The sequence below is a fragment of the Crocuta crocuta genome, unplaced genomic scaffold (genome assembly GCF_008692635.1).
Source record: "Crocuta crocuta isolate KB4526 unplaced genomic scaffold, BGI_CrCroc_1.0 scaffold19, whole genome shotgun sequence".
Taxonomy (NCBI): Eukaryota; Metazoa; Chordata; class Mammalia; order Carnivora; family Hyaenidae; genus Crocuta; species Crocuta crocuta.
Genome location: NW_027551565.1, coordinates 2,223,940 through 2,243,451, shown reverse-complemented (window position 1 = coordinate 2,243,451; position 19,512 = coordinate 2,223,940). Strand labels below are relative to the sequence as shown.

General features: G+C 34.7%; 1 protein-coding gene across 1 annotated transcript in view; it reads left to right on the top strand.

Annotated features, from left to right (window-relative positions):
• The window catches only part of DHX36 (DEAH-box helicase 36), a 51,061-nt gene that overhangs the window by 28,182 nt on the left and 3,367 nt on the right, over window positions 1-19,512 (top strand). Inside the window, exons 13-24 of the mRNA XM_077750081.1 lie at window positions 869-924; window positions 2,334-2,398; window positions 3,553-3,696; window positions 5,823-5,940; window positions 6,551-6,649; window positions 10,335-10,508; window positions 10,666-10,752; window positions 11,777-11,860; window positions 14,357-14,456; window positions 14,551-14,641; window positions 18,222-18,342; window positions 18,997-19,149. Coding sequence (XP_077606207.1) covers window positions 869-924; window positions 2,334-2,398; window positions 3,553-3,696; window positions 5,823-5,940; window positions 6,551-6,649; window positions 10,335-10,508; window positions 10,666-10,752; window positions 11,777-11,860; window positions 14,357-14,456; window positions 14,551-14,641; window positions 18,222-18,342; window positions 18,997-19,149 — 1,292 coding nt within the window. The remainder of the gene's footprint in view (window positions 1-868; window positions 925-2,333; window positions 2,399-3,552; window positions 3,697-5,822; window positions 5,941-6,550; window positions 6,650-10,334; window positions 10,509-10,665; window positions 10,753-11,776; window positions 11,861-14,356; window positions 14,457-14,550; window positions 14,642-18,221; window positions 18,343-18,996; window positions 19,150-19,512) is intronic.

Sequence of the window (19,512 nt, the reverse complement as noted above, 5' to 3'; positions counted from 1 at the left end):
TTGATTGAGTTGATGTATTTCATATTGTGTCACAGAGACAAGTAATTCAGAGCATCCTATTGCTTGACAGCTTTTTACTACCTTTGAAGATTTGTAACCCTTATCAGAAGGGTTTGAGGAGTAGCCTATCTCCTTTGAATAACAATAGTTTTTTGAAGGGGGAAATTCAGTTATCTTGAGTCATTTGGATACTTGCTAGAAATTTAAGTCAGGTTGAATTTTTTTGTAATCATAACTAAACATGAAATTTACCCTTGCTTCCTTAACATTCTCTCGTTCCCATCACTAATACTACACCAAAATTTCTCCCTTTTGGCTAATAATCACGAATGGGTTGAACTATTTCATTTTGAAACTTAAAAAGTAGGAATGTGATTTTATAATTCTAACAAAATTATATTTAAAAATGGAGTTCACTTTACCAGTGCTATTTCATTATTTTTTAACATAAAAATGGGTATGGGAATTTTAATTTTAGAGGGCTCTAAAAATTCTCATATTATCTATATGATTAAAATAGTGAGGATCACCCAAAGTCTACAAACTTGCATTCATATTACAGTGAAATTTTTTGGTCTTCAATTAAGTGATGGGAATAGAATTAATGATGTTTCTAGCATAATTTGAGAAGATTGCTCCTAACTTTTAAGCATTCTTTAGGAATTTGGTGAATATGTTTATCAATGTGAAACAAATTGACAGAATAAAATGTCATTAAGAACTTACTGGAACACTAAGAAGACAAGAAAATGAAACAAAGTTGCTCTGATTATACATAGTAATATAAGTGAAGAATTATGTACTTAGCATCTGGAGCTTTTCCTGCAACTATTTATGTTAAAGTTTAATTTTCTTTTTTAATTTTCAGACAGGTTTCTTATTATACCGCTACATTCACTGATGCCTACTGTTAATCAGACACAGGTATGTTAAATTTATTCACTCTCTGTCTTTTAGATTGAGGCAGACTTTAAGGGCTGTTTATTGTCTTCCTTTATTTTTTTGAAGGTGCATTTTCAAGTAGTAATCCATATAAAAACCACTTCTTTAAGAACCTTTGCAAATGAGTCTTCAGGGGATAATTGCATTTCAAAAGCTGGAGTAACTGAGGATAATTAACAATTTAGTTTTGTCAGCCTTTAGGGAAAAGTTTAAAGATTAGTTTCACCAGTAACTTGTTTGGGTTTCAGTTATCTATGCCCTACTACAGCTTGATGTTTGGGATTTTGATTTAACAGAATGAATATATTTGCGGGTATGAGATTTCCCATTTTATCAATAATACATTATTAATGTGAATATTTTATCTCTTGTTAGGTTCAAGCCTGTTCCTAGTTAGGATGAACACTGCATTCTTAAAGATGAGGTAGTTTTCTGGACTGCAGTGTTTGCAGGCCCTGGTAGAATGAGATGGCTCAGAAGAAAGCCAACCGCTCTTCCATTGTACTTTATCTACTCCTTTTGTAAGAAAATGTCAAGGCATTTTTTAATGAGGCCCTTTTAGTATCTTTTTTGCTGATTCTTTAATCCTGAGTAAGGCTCAGCCAGCTCAATTAAAGAGTGCATATCTAAGTGAAGACAAGGAGAAAAGGAGAGGACTCTTAGTGCCAAAGACCAGACAGAAGAGCACTTCTATTCTGACACTCTAATAGTAAACTGTGTATTCCTTTGCTAGAGATTATGTGACTACATTGGAAAATACATTTTCTCTTGATTACCATTTATGTAAATGAGGAGATCAGTTTGTGTATTTTTTGCATTATAGCCAAGTGGGACTTGTCTACATGTTTCCTTTTACTCCGGTGGCTTTGTGAAGGGTGCCCGTTGTTTGTAGGAATCAGCATCTAAAGATTTATTTTTTATTTTCTTTAAAGTTTGGTTTCAGAAGCTTATATATAGTTGTACAGGCCACTGACATTCATTCTGAGTTTGGCACCTGCCTGGTTTGCTGGTGTCCATACCCATAGAGTTTTTGATAATTTTTAATTCTTATTCTTAAACTCACTCTCTCAAAAGTTCGATACACAAAAAGACATTACGGTTTCCAGTTCTTGTTAAAAACCAATCTGTAAATTTAAGTAATCATATTTCATTTGAAATTTTCTTTGTGATAAGGTTCTAAAATCTGGGAGATTTTGTTTGATTTAACGAAAATGATGGTTTAATTGAAAATAGTTTGTGTCTGTAAATATATCTACAAATGTTAGATGCGTATGTGAAGGAGTGAACACAGAATGCTGAAAATGAACAATATCTGAAGTAATTCTAATTGTAAGAATGATGTCTTAGAAATTTAATGTGCTTTTGCAGTTTTGATGTATTCATTCTTACAGGTATTTAAAAGAACTCCTCCCGGTGTTAGGAAAATAGTAATTGCTACCAATATTGCAGAGACTAGGTAAGAATTGTTTTAAATATCAACCACTGATGATTTTATGAGTTTTGAGCCCCATAAGTTAACATACCTTATACTCTTTCCTCTCTAAAAGATACTTCATAATTTCTTTAAAGTTATTTTAATTTAGTCATGGTGTTGAGCAGAGACTTTTTTGTTTTCTAATCCTATAATGGATTAGAAACAGCCTTTTAAAGTCTTTTTTAAAAAGCCTTCTTGGGGTGCCTGAGTGGCTCGGTCAGTTAAGTATCTGACTTCGGCTCAGGTCATGAACTCACAGTTCATGAGTTTGAGCCCTGCAGTGGGCTCTGTGCTGACCACTCAGAGCCTGGAACCTGCTTCTGATTTTTTGTCTCCCTCTCTCTCTGCCCCTCCCCTGCTCATGCTCTGACTCTAATTCTCAAAAATAAACATTAAAAAAAAAATTAAAAAGCCTTCTTGGGGCGCCTGGGTGGCTTAGTCGGTTGAGCGTCCGACTTTCACTTGGGTCATGATCTCGCGGTTCGTGGGTTCGAGCCCCGCGTCGGGCTCTGTGCTGACTGCCAGCTCAGAGCCTGGAGCCTGTTTCAGTCTGTGACTCCCTCTCTCTCTGACCCTCCCCTGTTCACGCTGTCTCTCTCTCTCTCCTAGAAATAAATAAAACATTAAAAAAATAAAATAAAAATAAAAAGCCTTCTTAAGGAATCATGGGAGTTGAGGTCAATTTTGGTTTTGCCTTTTTCTGGATGGGGGTCATATTGTTTAGTAATTAGTTATGAATAGCCTTAAAATTTCTTATATTCCTTTGTAAGTATTAATATGCCTGTATACCCATGGAAACAGATTTTTCTGTGGAGGCTGATATTAAACCATGTGAGCGCTAGGGCCCACAGAGCTAGGTACAGAAGTCATTAAGCAAACTGTGAAGTTTGACTATGGGCAAATAAAATGTCCTCATGTCATCTGTAGAATTGGCTGCTGCTACAGCTCCTGGTGCTGTGTGCACAACTAGGCGCTTGATCCCTGTAATGTTGGTGAATGTGGGAACACTGGTGAAAATCCCTAACTGCAAAAATCAATTTGACCGATAAAAAATGCTTTAAAGTCCCTATCTGTAGTCAGAGGTTATGTGCTTTTAATATATTTTTAATGTTTTCATACGTCTGTTTTCCAAACAGCATTACCATAGATGATGTAGTTTATGTGATAGATGGAGGAAAAATAAAAGAGACACACTTTGACACACAAAATAACATCAGTACCATGTCTGCTGAGTGGGTTAGTAAAGCTAATGCCAAACAAAGGAAAGGTCGAGCTGGAAGGTAAGATGGAGCCTTTGTCTATAAGTTGTTTTAATCATAGTTTCTTGAGGAAAAATATCTGCCAAGATTTCTACTTTATGATTTTTCTACTTTTAATTTTTCAATCTAGTTAATTAAAATTAATACTCTTTATTCTTTATTAGTTCTGTTGTTTTTGTTTCCATTTTTTTAAAAGTATGAATTACTAATAATCATAACTAGTAATAATATTTGAATGTCATGTTATCTCCTAAACACTTTGTATATATTAACTTGCTTAATCTTCACTACAATGCTATGAGGTAGGTTATTGCCTCCGTTTTAAGGACATGGAAATTAAGGGATAAAGAAATGAAAAGTTACACAGTTGTGTAAGTAGCAGAGTCAGGACTTGAGCGCTGGTAGTCTGGCTCCAGCCTGGGCTTCTAATCCTGCACTTCACAGCTAGACTGGTTTTTCACTATTAGTTACCAATGAAAACACACGGAATTTTTCTTATTGATATGGTGGCAGCGTAAGAAATAATATCTCTATTTTAATGGTAGGAAGAATGATTTGACTTTAACATAAATAATTGCACCTATTATTTTAATGCATACTTCCCAAAACTTTTACACCCTTATTCATATGAGAGGTAGAATCATGTCTGAAGTGGTAGAAGAATTTTTCTTTTGCCTCCTACAGGTAGGACAAAAAGATTTCCATTAATCTTCAGATACTGGCGTAAGTAAGGAGAGTTAGATCATTCCATCAATACTTTGTTTACATTTGCAGGTAGTAGAGCTCGGAATCTTGCTGTAATCTTTGCAGATTATCCCACAGTTTGTAGGCCGCTTATTAGATTATGCAGTTGCTGCTCTTGAGCTGAAGTGATGGCTTATTTGAAGAATTGTACTCTTCTAATCAGCTATCGGGATAACTTGATTTGGGGATCTCTAAGACTAAGGTTTTCTCATGAAGACTTAACACCACTGGATACTGATTCAAGTAGTATTCACCATTTTGGTACACTTTTATATATGAATAGTAAACATACTAGCCTTATGTTTGATCTATAAAATGGTTATAGAAATAAAGTAAAGTATTACGTTTTATCTAAATTTTCATTGCAGTAGCATGGTAGAAGTTAACTACGTAATTATAATATTTTAATTCAAATGAAGAATAGTCCTTTGTAGGGTTCATAGATATAAATTCCTTTAGCAAAGCCTGCTTTGATAGATAATTATTTTGAAGGCCAGAGCAAACTATATTACATGGTCCTCAGTGGAGACATTCTTAGTTTTTACAGGCATGTTACATTATAGATGACGGGTCTTTGTAGACTTGTGACAGAAATAGCAAAGATTTTTATAATTATATTCTTTTAGGAAACAGGCCTAGCAGCAAGAGCCCATAGGAGTATTTATTCTGCTTGAAGACAGATGAATACCCTCACCTCTACACATCTATCTTTAACACTGTCCATTCCTATCACTAAAGAAAAATATAGCTATTAAAAAATTTCCAACATCCCTCTGAGAGCTCACTAATTAGCACATACTTAAAAGCTTTTTAAATAATATAGACAGGTTAACATAATGCTAGGATTTATTACATAAAATGCTTACAAGGCATATGAAGGGTAAACCTCAGCAAACTGCTCTTCTTAAGCACAGCATTCTGGAATCTGTAAGTTAGTTATAGGGAACCAAATTATTGGTGGGGAGAGGAAATCTTCTCTTTCAAACTAGAACATAGGGATAATGGCTCTAGATCATGTTATTCAAATACATGGGGAGAAGGAACCACTGGTTAATAAAAGTGAAATATTTAGGGGTGCCTGGGTGGCTTAGTCGGTTAAGCGTCCGACTTTCGCTTAGGTCATGATCTCGCGGTTCGTGGGTTCGAGTCCCGCGTCGGGCTCTGTGCTGACTGCCAGCTCAGAGCCTGGAGCCTATTTCAGAGTCTGTATCTCCCTCTCTCTCTGACCCTCCCCTGCTCACGCTGTCTCTCTCTCTCTCTCCTAGAAATAAATTAAAAAAAAAAAAGTGAAATATTTAGTTATGGTATAGCTCATATGAAACAGATGCTTTCCCTGCCTACTGTTTTCTCTGTAGTTCTAAGAAGTCACTGTTAATGTGCCTTTTATTTATTTATTTTTTAAGAGTTCAACCTGGTCATTGCTATCATCTGTACAATGGTCTTAGAGCAAGCCTTCTGGATGACTATCAACTGCCAGAAATTTTGAGAACTCCTTTGGAAGAGCTTTGTTTACAAATAAAGGTAAATTAGGTGGGAGAGTTAAACTAAATAGAGGGTGGGGTACTAATTTTCAGCATTTCTATAGAAGAAAGTATATTAATCTGTGAAGAAGAATTGTTAAAAATGCATTTGTGTGTGTATGTGTGAATAAGCTGTCTTTAAACTTCCTTCAAATGTTTATTAAACACATTTTATCATGTACTGCTCTAGAATCATGCTGCCTGTGTTTAAATCCTAACTCCTCCCCTGACAAGCTAGTTGTTAGAGTTGGCAAGTTATTTAAATAAAGTTTATATAGAATTCTTAGAACAGTGCCTCGCATACAGTAAATGTTCCATAAATGTTAGCTAAGTGTACTGTTAACTACATCTTGGTGCTCTCTGTCTTATAATCTTATACATAAATTTTGATACAGACAACCTTTTTATTTTGAAGATTATTGGTAATCAATCTATTCATTGAGATTTTAACCAGCTACTTTTCTCATTAATATAAAGTTGGTGGGTGACAGAAAGAAGTAACTTGAAAATCATATATAGGTTTGATGCTTTATTAATTGATTGATACAGGCAGGACTAAACCGTTAATGTCAGTATATGATATATGTTTAATTATATTTGTCTTCCTCCAGATTTTAAGGCTAGGTGGAATTGCTTATTTTCTGAGTAGGTTAATGGATCCACCATCAGATGAAGCAGTGTCGCTCTCCATAAAACACCTGATGGAACTGGTAAATTTTTTTTATTTTTAAAAATGCTTAGATTTATAATATTAGAGCACGTAAGCCACCTGATTAAAAAATTTACTGTCATTACTAAGAGGTAGACCAATGAATACATGGTGCCAATTTGATTTACTCTTTGGCTTGGTATATGAAACGTGAATTAGAAAGTTATAAAATTATACCTTTGTAATGGTCTTATCATTCTGGGCCCTTTCCACAATTTTTTTGCATTGTAGGCTTGTTTTAAAACTATATAAAATTTAAATCTTTTCAATTTACTGGTCTTTGTTTTCATTTGTATTCTACAGATGAATTTGGTTTATTAGATTCTTCTGATTACCATAATGTTTTCAGAATTTTTGTCAAATCCAAGTAATTTAATGGCTGTATGGACATCTTATGAAGGCACTTGTATTTTTGAAAGAATACGAATGGGCTTTATATCCCCCTGCCTGACATTTTGTTGTTGAAGTTTTTTTTTTGTTTTGTTCTGCTTTAGTTTCTTTCTATGGAGTCATTGTTTTGAGAAGCTAGTTTCACTGTCCTAACAAGTGACTGCTTAGTTGGTAGCCATCCGTGCACAAGACCATGTTGAGAAGAGTTACAGGACTGGCTGTAAGTTAGTACTCAGAATGAGGAGAAGGGCACTGTGAGGTAATGCTCAGAGCAGAGAAAAAGTGGTCCAAGCTATTCTCTTCAGTAAGGCAGCCACTAGTCACATGTGACTATTTAAATAAGAATTTTGAAGTAAATTACAAATTCAGTATCTCTAGTCAAATTGCACATAGAACATTTCTATCATTGCTAAAATTCTGTGTATTAATGCTGGGTTAGAGGTTGCTGAAGATGTACTTTTCATATTTCAGTTTTATTTAAGCCATTTATGCAGGTAATTTTGAGAATGTGGCCTACATCAGAACATTGTAGTAGCTTTTAATGTGAGTTGTTTAAATGAAAAAGTATTGTTAATTATCTAACCGTCTTTGTTGGAATTTGTATTAGATTTAGTGAGGTTCCTGATATCTTAGGAAGTAGTGCAGTTTTACTGCTGACCTGTCATCCCCTCTTGGTTTTTATCTAAAAGAATAGAGCTTTGCTGCTATTTTATCTAATAGAATAGAGTTAGGTGGCAGTCAAAGAATCAGCTTACTATTTATGGTAGAAATGGATGATCAGAGAACAGCTGGACTCTGAAGCCTAAGTAGGTGGCTTCTTCTTTCCCAACTGAATTTTAAGAGCCAGTCTTTACTTAGCTGTTTGCAGCCAACAGAATCATGAAAAGACCAGTGAATCCTTGTCCAACAGTAGATTTTGAAGCTTCTTTACATTTTTATTTAGATTCCAGTTAGTTAAAAGACAGTGTAGTACTAGTTTCAGGAGTGCCATATAGTGATTCCGTGCTTCCATACAACACCCAGTGTTCATCAGAAGTGCCTTCCTTCAGCGCCATCACCTTTTTAACCCATCTACCCACTGAACTCTCCTCTAGTAACCATCTGTTCTCTATAGTTAAGAGTCTCTTTCTTGGTTTGCTTCTTTCGGTTTTGTTTTGTTTTTTCTTTTTCTGTATGCTCTTTGGTTTCTTAAATTTCATGTATGAATTAAATCATAGGGTATTTGTCTTTCCCTGAATAACTTATGTCATTTAGCATGATACTCTTTAGCTCCATCACATCTTTGGAAATGTCAAGATTTTGTTCTTTTTTATGGCTGGGTAATATTCCATTGTGCACCACATCTTCTTTATTCATTCATCAGTTGATGGACATTTGGGCTGCTTTTATAGTTTAGCTATTGTAGACAGTACTGCGATAAACATTTGGGGGTGTTGCATGTAACCGTTTGAATTAATATTTTTATATTCTTGGAGTGAATGCCTGGTAGTGCAGTTGCTGGATTGTAGGGTAGTTCTGTTTATAACTTCTTGACGAATGTCTGTACTGTTTTCTACAGTAGCTGCACCAGTTTGCATTCCCACCAAGAGCACATCAGGGTTCCTCTTTCTCTACATCCTCGCCAATACCTTTTGTTTCTTGTAGTGTTGATTTTAGCCATTCTGACAGGTGTGAGGTGATATCTCATTGTAGTTTTTATTTGTATTTCCCTAATGATGAGTAACGTTGAGCATCTTTTCATGTGTCTGTTAGCCATCATGTGTCTTTTAGTTTTGTTGATGGTTAGATGGGGGAGGGGCAGAGAAAGAATCCAAAGCAGACTCCTTGCTGTTGGCGTGACCCAGCACAGGCCTCGAATCGAAATCATGAGACTGTGACCTGAACCAAAATCAGGAGTCAGACCCTTAACCCACTAAGCCACCCAGGCACCCTATAAATAGTTCTGTTTATCCCTTTCCAATCATATAGGACCCCTAGTACAACGTTGAGCAGAAGTGGTACGATAGCGTGCATTCTTGTGTTCTTTTTCTTAGAAGGAAAGCTGTCAACAATTTGTTGAACATGTTTGTTAAAAGATTTTTTTGTGGAAACTATCAAATTAAGGGGGTTTCTATTCTTAGTTTACTAAAAGATTTTTATTGTGCATGAATAATTGATTTCGTCAAATCCCTTTTCTGCCTCTCAAGAGATTATGATGTGGTTTTTTTCTTGTTTAATTTGCTTTGTATTGGATTACATTGATTTTTCAAATGTTAAACCAACTTTCATTCCTGAAACAAATCTAACTTTCTGGAATTCAATTTGTCTTGTTTTTCCCCCCTGTGGTTTCTCATGCATAAGATTATTTAATCGTTTTCCTTTCTCCAAATGTCCCTATCCAGTTTGGTACCAAGATTATGCCAGGAAAAAAAAAAAAAAAAAAAAAGCAAGTAGGGAAAATTATGTATTTTTTGTTTTTCTGGTCTCTGAAAGAATTTCTGTAAGATTAAGGTTATTTCTGCCACAGTGTTTAGTAGAAGTCTGTGTCTAATGAGAGACATATGGGTTATGGTTTTTATTTTGTTGATATCTTCTTGTATACCTAGGTATTTTAATTGTGTACTGGACATTGCATTTATAGTATTCTTTGTAGATAAGAATTGGAAGCCTGAGATGATGATAGCTTTCTCCAGAGAAGATTTATGTTGCTTCTGCCAGGAAAAGAAGCCCCTGCTCTGGCCTCACCTCCCTGGACTTTTGTTCTCCAAATTCTAGACTTATAATTTTTATACTTACTCCTCAGTGTCTTCAAACAGCTTTCCTAGCTGTGCTCAGTGGGATGATTGGACCAATTACCTCGGTAATCAGAGCAGTAGCCCACCCCCAGTTTTGAGTGTTCTGGCTTTGCCCATTATTTCTTGCCTTCCTGTATGATGTCTCTTAAACTACCAGAATCAAAGCTCTGCATTGTTTATTCCGACTATATAATAGTTTCTTTCTTTGTTTTATTTTTTCCCACAACTCTAGGAGGTGATTTTATTTGATTGAAAGTCTGCTAATGTGGTATTTCTCTTATTTCTCTCCTACCGTTTAGAGTAAAGCCAGGTTGTGGATTTTTTATTTATTTTAAGTTTCTAACCTTTGCTGACCTCAGAAGTTTTGTTTTGGTGAAGAAAATAGCATTGAACAATATTAGACCCAGCATTTGGGTCTAAGAAAGTGAAAACTCTCCTGTTGGTTATTTTAAAGCAAACTAAAATAGCTTTGAAAAGGATGCTTTACAGTGTTGATTCTAAACATAAATCTATGCTTTACAGAATGCTTTGGATAAACAAGAAGAATTGACACCCCTTGGAGTCCACTTAGCACGATTACCAGTTGAGCCACACATTGGAAAAATGATTCTTTTTGGAGCTCTCTTCTGTTGTTTAGACCCAGTACTCACCATTGCTGCTAGTCTCAGCTTCAAAGATCCCTTTGTCATTCCATTGGTAAGAAAGATACAGATAAAAGGCTAGGCATTTTAATAGTCATAGCATAATTGTTGCTTAGATAACATTCTTCAGCGTTTTATTCAAATTCCTTTCTCTCTTTACCATTAGGGCAATTTAAGTGGCCTTCATCTATTTTTTTTTCTTCTTCTCTAAGGGAAAAGAAAAGATCGCAGATGCAAGAAGAAAAGAATTGGCAAAAGATACAAAAAGTGACCATCTGACAGTTGTGAATGCATTTGAGGTAAAAAAAAAAAAAAAAATGACTTGTTCTGGATTGTGACAGTTTATTCAAGTGAAAAGCTGATAATAGATATACACAGCTTTTAAAAATGTGTATATTTTATAGGTATCAGAAATAAATTGCTAAGTGAGTGTTAAAATTAGGTGAATGTTTTAAAAAATTGCACATGATATTTTAATTTTTTGGTAGTTAATTTACCCTTTTGGGAAAAAATCTGTAGTTGTGTTTTGAAAACAGTAGAACAAATAAACAGTTCTTAAAAATCTATGTGATGTTATTCATTTGTATCTTTATGTTGACATTCATAAATGATGGTCTTATTCTGTTATTAATAAATTATAACTATATTCGTATTTAACATTTTGATGAGTATCATAATCATGTACATTATTTAGAGAGACGGTTTCTCCTCCCATAAGTCAAGCTTATTTGAGGAATACATTTGTCACCATCTTTGCAAAATTTAAGTGTTTAGGTTTTTAGAGATAGTATCTTTTTACTGTAGTTCTAGATTCATTTTTATATCACATATTATGGGAAATTTTATGTGTTTTTTTTTCCTTTGAGCTTATCCTGTATTAACTTTTTCCCCCTATTTTCGCTTCTCTATCCAAATAATATAACTTCACATATATACACACACACACATATATTTGTGTATATTCCAATATAGTAGCATTGGAATTTGTTCAACAGAGGTCTTTTTTATTAATATAAACTATATATGATGGCATTTTGTATAAAATGCACAGTATATTGTTACATAACTTGTACTTGTTTGTATGAAGAAAAGTCTGGAAATTCATTCGTGGCTATATCCTAACTAGAATTATGGGGAGTGGTTTTTGTTTTTTGTATTTTTTGTTTTGTTTTTTTTGTTGTTTGTGAACTTGAAAATTCTTCTGAGTTTTTTATTTTAAAAAATGGAGTGTCAGTAGAAAAGTAAGTTATTACCAAGATAAAGACTAGTAAGCATCTTTGCTTTGATGAACAATATAAATAATTTTATTTCTTTGCCCCATAGGGCTGGGAAGATGCTAGGCGACGTGGTTTCAGATATGAAAAAGACTATTGTTGGGAATATTTTTTGTCTTCAAACACATTACAGGTAATGGTGAATGTTTTGAAATGATTCCCAAATATGTTTATATGTATCCATTTTGTACAGTTAGGTCTTCAGCACAAAAGTTAATTGTGAGTGTGCCATATGAAGTTAAATGATTATACAAAATAATAGAAGGAATCTTTATTAAATAAATCAACCACAACAAAACAAAGCTATATAATATGGTAAACATAAAGGTGGTTATTGCCTAAGAAAAGAAACGAGACTCCAGAGTACAGCAGGAAAATGTAGTAAAGCTTGGCTCCTGTTTTTGCTCCCACCTTCTAGTTGCTCTTTTGAAGATTCATCCTGAAAATGCTAATACTTCTAAAATCTATTTTAAAATATTAAACAATATCTTTATCTTATCTTTTGGGTAGGTTATCTTTAATGAGAAAACACTGGATAGGAGGTATTTATGAAATAGAAAATAGTAAACAAATAGGACAACTAGACGTCAGACTTGAGACACTACACTGAATTGGAGCGATGTAAGAATAGGGATTCCTCACCTTCCAGTTACGTGCACATTCTAGCTATTTGACATAAACATTTAACAATTCTGCAAGGGGGTAAAAGAATCAAGAATCTAGCATGTCTAGCAAATCTAATAAAAGCTGTGCAAACATCAACAAAATGAAATAGTATGACAATTCTGAAAGTTATAACAATCAGTGGGGAAAAATAGATACAACATATCTCAACAGAAAATACCTTAACAACTGCTTCATAGTAAGGAACAGTTTAGGAAGAATATGATTCAGTAAAACAAAGATAAGAAAATAAACCAACAGAGTGGATGAAAGACTCCTGACCTAAGAAGACACATTGATGACCAAAAGAATTACAGGGACCAAAGTGGAAATCCCTGTAAAGGACTGACATAGAGGAAAGACTCTAGGTAATCACAGTTTGTAGATGTAGCCACAAAAGAAAAAATTGAAAGCAGTAAGTAAAAAGCTTGTAGACAGGAAGACAGGACTGATCCATCATGAATAGGTGTCTCTCTGTAGAAAATTCAAGTGTAATTATGAATATTCAGAGATGTGTGCAAGAACATTTCCCTGAAATAGAGAAAATAAAATGAACTACATGTATGAAAAGATGACTGAATCCAAGGGTTGAGAATATTCTATCCAGTCAAGATCTTAATTAAACTATAAAGACTGAGGACAGGCGAATATTCAAGAAAGCACTTGAAATACTATACCCATGAGATGTTCTTGGAAAACTCACAGACGGTGAAATGCTATTAAGAGATAAAAAGAATTTCAGGAATGGAGAGTTTATACTAAATCCGTGAGTGTTGTGTGTGGATATTATTTAAATATAGAACAAATACAAAACAGTATTGGGAATTAGAGATATAGAATAGAGTAGAATAGTTATTATCCTGAACAGCATAAAATAATGATAATAAAAGCCAAGAGATGGTCTAGAGTGTCAGTGATAAGAGAAATTAACTGGAGAAGCTAAAGTCAGACAGTTCACAAAAGGGACATAGACTTAAGACCAACTTTGTTCTGTAACCTCTTACTTTAAGCTTACAAGGATCTGTTATTATCTCTTGTGATTGTGAAATATTAGCATTAATCAAATTAATTTTTATTCCTATTTAACTTTTTAAATTGAACCAGAATTACCCAGCACCCCAAAAAATCTGAACTAAAATTAATTTTAATATGTTTATTAAAATCGCTTTTTTATATTATCCCATTGTTAGGATAGCATTTTCTGTCTAACTCTTCTGTCAGTATATATGCATAAATGTCTACAGTATTAATTTACCTAGTTAATGGTTACTTCTGACTAAACTGAGTTTAGGGAAATTTCATTTGTACTTTTCTGTATTACTTGTGTGCTTTTTAATGACCCATGGAGCATTTTTATTCAAATTATGATTCTTCAAAGCAAAACAAAAAAACAGACCTTGAGCCTTTGTGCCAGTATGTAACAGCAGTTAATTCTCAGTAGTAGGAATATGGATGAAGTAGAAATACAGATATTGGTTATTTTATTTATGTTTTTCTGTTTTTGTTTTTTTAAAATACGGGGTGGAGGATAATTTTTTAAATTATATTAATGAATATTTTGCAGAATGGATTAATACTTAAACATCAGTGTTTATTCCTTAATGGCAGGCCAGTCTTTTCTGTAAAATAAAAAAAAAAAACAACAAAAAAACCCCATGATATTTTTGGCTTATAGGCCATGTGGTCTCTGTTAAAGCCACCCATTTCTGCCATTATAGTGTAAAAGTAACCATAAATAATAGATGAGTGAGTGTAACTTTGTTTCAATAAAACTATTGACAAAAACATTTTTAAAAAATGTTTATAAATTGTATAATTTGCCAGCCTCCGGTCTAATACATTACATTTTTGCAAGTGTCTTATAAAAATGGAAAACTTACAGCTATTTATGAGTATATGCTGTATGGCTCCTATAAAAATCTGTATGAAAGGTATTCTAGTTCTGTTTGTTACCATTGCTCCCTAGATGCTGCATAACATGAAAGGACAGTTTGCTGAGCATCTTCTTGGAGCTGGATTTGTAAGCAGTAGAAATCCTAAAGATCCAAAATCTAATATAAATTCAGGTAAAGAAGAACATGCAGTGTAAATAGCTTGCGGCCATTGTTTGTTGTATCTGTATTTTACTTTTTTTTCCCTTTATCTTCCTACTTCCAATAGATAATGAGAAGATAATTAAAGCTGTCATCTGTGCTGGTTTATATCCCAAAGTTGCTAAAATCCGACTAAATTTGGGTAAAAAAAGAAAAATGTAAGCATTGAAGATTATTGTGAGTTATTTTTTATTCTCCTTAAGCTTTTGAAATCCTCTTTATGGCAACAGAGCTACTATTGTAAACTTGTTCTTTATATTTGGGCCATATTCTTGTTCTTTACTTTTGATCTAAATTTAAGAGAATGCAACACAGGCATCACTTTCCCTCATGGCACATACCTGGCATCAGCTCTCCATCACCTGTTATTCACAAAGAATGTTAGTGAAATATAGTATTAAGGTAAATATTAGGAAAGTAAGCCAGCTATTAAAAAAAAAATAGTGCAGAGGCACCTGGGTGACTCAGTCGATTAAGCGTCCAACTTCAGCTCAGGTCATGATGTCACATTGGTGAGTTCAAGCCCCACATCAGGTTTTCTGCTGACAGCTCAGAGCCTAGAGTCTGCTTTGGATTCTGTGCCCCTATCTGAGTCTGTCTCTCTCTGCCCCTACCCTGATTGTGCTCTCTCTCTCTCTCTCTCTCTCTCTCTCAAAAATATACATTAAAAAAAAAAAAAAATCAGTGCAAGCATGGACATTACCTAGAGAAGAATTTTTTAGGATTTTTTTCTTCTAAGTCACATAATTTTCTAATTTACCTCTTTGATGAAAATTTGGTGATTTCACAGTTTTGGGTAATAAGTTACAACTTTTTAAGTACATGTACAAATAATTAGCCTCAGGAGTCATTGGAGACTGCAAGACATATTTTTTGCCTAGCAAGTAAGTTCATTCTAGTGAGGAAACAAACTGTAAGTCACAGATGTCTAGTGGTATGTGAATTGATGCCTTTTAGAAGACACATTAGAATCTTGTGCCATGTCATTTAAATAGTCAGTAGCCAGGGGATTCATAAGTGAATATATTAATTTGAGCACTGTGTCCTAAGGACATACTTCCAAATGTGTTAAAAGAACATAGGTGTTCAGAAACAGTGAGGAAATTATTTGATCATAATATATTATTATGGCATTTTAAGCTCATAGGCATATAAAACAGTTACTGTGTAGTAACAAAATAACTCAAACTGACATTAAATAAAGTTTGGGTATCCTGTTACTATAAACATGAAAAAATACTAGACCTGAAAGATATATTAAAGTGCAGACATTATTTCATTAGGGCAGTGCTTCTCAACTGGGGTAACTTCACCCCCCAAGAGACATTTTATTTGGCTGTGACATTTGTGGTAGTTACAGCTGGGGCAGTACTACTAGCATCTAGTATATAGAGGCCAGAAATGGCTACTAAACATCCAGGACAGCCTCCATGACAAAGATACTGAGTTTAAGATGTCAAATATGCAGAGGTTGAGATATCTTTTTATAACATGAAGTTATAGGTAACATGAATTTTAATCATTGGAGCTGAGTTATCTACATTTAAGTGAACCAGGTACTTTTTGATATTAGTACTTTGTCAGTTTTTTAAAATATCTGTTCTTGTCTTTACTCTGAAATACATAAAAGTTTCTCTGCCATCCTAGCAAGGATTTATGGGAAAAAATGTAGTTCTGTTTTATACTGGTGCTTTATTTTGGTCTAGACCAGGGACCAGCAAGTTGTAGCATGCTTGGCCAAAATCTTGTTGGTGTAAATTTTTATTGGTACACAGCCACACCTCTTGTTTACACGTTGTCTGTGTCTGCTTTTGTGCCTTGTCAGCAGAGTTAAATAGCTGTGACAGAACTCATCAGGCTTACAAAGCCTAAAATATTTTCTCTTTGGTCTTGTCCAGAAAAAATTTGCCAACCCCTGCTGCTTTCATGATGTAGGGTTATAGGGTGGCATGGTTAAATAGGCTGTGGTGAAGAAGAATAATTTCTGATTTTATTCTGGATAAATCACAGTGCTCATGACTGAGATTCATGAATTTGGTTAGAAGTATCATGAATATTATAGAACCACTTAAAAAACAAATAGGAAGGATTCATGGATTATGAGCATTTATGCTGTCATTTGTTACAGGCAATTAGCATTGATTGTTTAAAAATAAACTGTCAGAAATCCTCCTCTCCTATTGAGATAAAACTTTTATGACTATCAAAGAAAGGCCCCTGGAAACTGAGAGACTGACTAGAGCTGTGTCAAAGTACATTTATTCCAAGTATTCCTGTTCTGAAATTGGGGGATTTGAATGAATGAGAAACCATTTATAACATATTTTAGGATAGGTTTTTAAAAATCAATGGTAGGGGTGCCTGGGTGGCTCAGTCAGTTAAGCGTCCGACTTCGGCTCAGGTCATGATCTCACGGTCTCTGGGTTCCAGCCCCGTGTCAGGGCTCTGTGCTGACAGCTCAGAGCCTGGAGCCTGCTTCAGATTCTGTGTCTCCCTCTCTCTCTCCTGCTCCCCAGCTTGCCCTCTCCCTTTCTCAAATATAAACAAACATTAAAAAAAAAATTAAAAGTCAGTTGTAGCTAAAATCCCTTTTCAAGAAAAGTCTTCATTTTTTTTTTTTATTTATTTCTAGGAGAGAGAGAGAGAGAGAGACAGCGTGAGCAGGGGAGGGTCAAAGAGAGAGAGAGATACAGACTCTGAAATTGGCTCCAGGCTCTGAGCTGGCAGTCAGCACAGAGCGCGATGCGGGGCTCGAACCCACAAACCGCGAGATCATGACCTAAGCGAAAGTCGGACGCTTAACCGACTAAGCCACCCAGGCGCCCCGTCTTCATTTTTTTTTAATGTTTTATTTATTTTTGAGACAGAGACAGAGCATGAGTGGGTGAGGGGCAGAGAGAGAGGGAGACATAGAATCTGAAGCAGGCTCCAGGCTCTGAGCTGTCAGCACACTCTCAGGGGCTTGATCCCACAGACTCCAAAATCATGACCTGAGCTGAAGTCGGACACTTGACCGACTGAGCTGCCCAGCTACCCCAAGAAAATTATTCATTTTTTATTTTATATTCGTCTGTGTAATCTATGAAGTTTATTTATTTTTTAAAAATGTTTATTTAAGAGAGTGAGAGAGCCTGCATGATCGCATGCAAGTAGAGGGAAGGGCAAAGAGAGAATCCCAAGCAGGCTCCACAGTGTCAGCACGGACACCAGCTCAGGGCTCGATATCATGAACATGAGAACATGACCTGAGCTGACATCTTTAAGAGTTAGATGCTTAACCGACTAAGCTACCCAGGGTCCCCATAATTGCTCATTTTATAAAGTTATTTTGTAAATTAAGAGTATTGTCAGTATTGTGATTGACAGTAAATTGTATATACTATTCTCTTGGTCTGAATCACTTAGATTCACATATTTCAGATACTTATTTTATTTTTTGTTTTTTAGTAGTATAGTATGAATTAACATAATTAAGGTTTACTTCCTCACCTAAGACGTTTAATAATTTCACCTGTGAGGAAAGAGTTGTCATGTGGTTATTCATAGTTAACTGATATTTTTCCATGTTTTGTTAAACTTCTCTTCTCAAATACAAATTTTTAAATTTGTATTACAAAAATAAAGTGAACTCCTCTGTTGACTTTTTTTTAAGATTCTGGGATTGGTTTATTGGGTTGGAATCTCCTAGAACTTTTTTTTTTTTTTCTTTTCACAAACTGCATTTTAACTTTTTTAAAGGGTCAAAGTTTACACAAAAACTGATGGACTAGTTGCTATTCATCCTAAATCTGTTAATGTGGAGCAAACAGAATTTCACTACAACTGGCTTATCTATCACCTGAAGATGAGAACAAGTAGCGTAAGTGAATGTTTAACAAAACCGTGCACCTGAATATTGATCTTGCTGAATTTTTACATTTGTGTACTTTTCATGATTATAAACAAAATTTGTTCTCTTCTGAAAATTTTTATTTCTGACATGATTTATGCCTTCTTTTAAGTGCTTATGGATTTTGAGAGAGAAAAGTCACAAGTGGGGGAGGGGCAGAGAGGTAGAGAATCCCAAGCAGACTCAGCTCTGTCACCTCGATCCAGCCAGGAGGTAGGGGGGGAAGGGCTCAATCCCATGAACCTTTGAGATCATGACCTGAGCCAAAATCAAGAGTTGGACACTTAAGCTGAGCCACCCAGGCACCCCGAAGTATAACTTCTTTAAGAAAATAATCTATACTTTTAATGTGCAGCAGGTCTATCATGATGGATCTTTATATTTAATATAATTGGGATGTTTATTTGCTTTGCATAGTTTTCCTTCAGAGCCTGCTTTGAATAAATACTGGCTCCCCAAAGTTTAAGGTATACCCTCAAAATTAGTTTCGGTAATCACACTAGCAGAGTAACACCTGATTTAGAAGGAAAGCACTAATATCTCAGTAGTGGTGGTAGTGAATTAATGTGGCTGTAATCCTTTCAGACTCATGCCTATTTTAATTTGCTTTAATTCTCATTACAGATATACTTGTATGACTGCACAGAGGTCTCCCCATACTGTCTCTTGTTCTTTGGAGGTGATATTTCCATCCAGAAGGATAATGATCAGGAAACTATTGCTGTAGATGAATGGATTGTCTTTCAGTCTCCAGCAAGAATTGCCCATCTTGTTAAGGTGACTGACTCTACATGATTGTCATTCAATTTATATGCAAGTTTAGCCTGTGGTCTTGTTCCAGGTGTTATATATGTTACATTAAACATTTCTGGCTCTATTTGAACAGAGCAAACAGTGTTGGGAAATTGATGATTAGTTTCTCAGAATTGTTTTTTGAGGTATTTATGGACCAGCCATTCTAAATGGCTCAGCATGATTGAAGTTTGAATTTTTTAACTTGGTACACTTTAGTTGGCTGTTGATAACCACATTTGAGTTAGCTGCTCACTAAGTATTTCAGTATTATGTATAATAGCTTATGAAATTCCTTATAACAGCTAGAGTCACTTTTATTTATTACATTGTTTAGTATTTTATTTG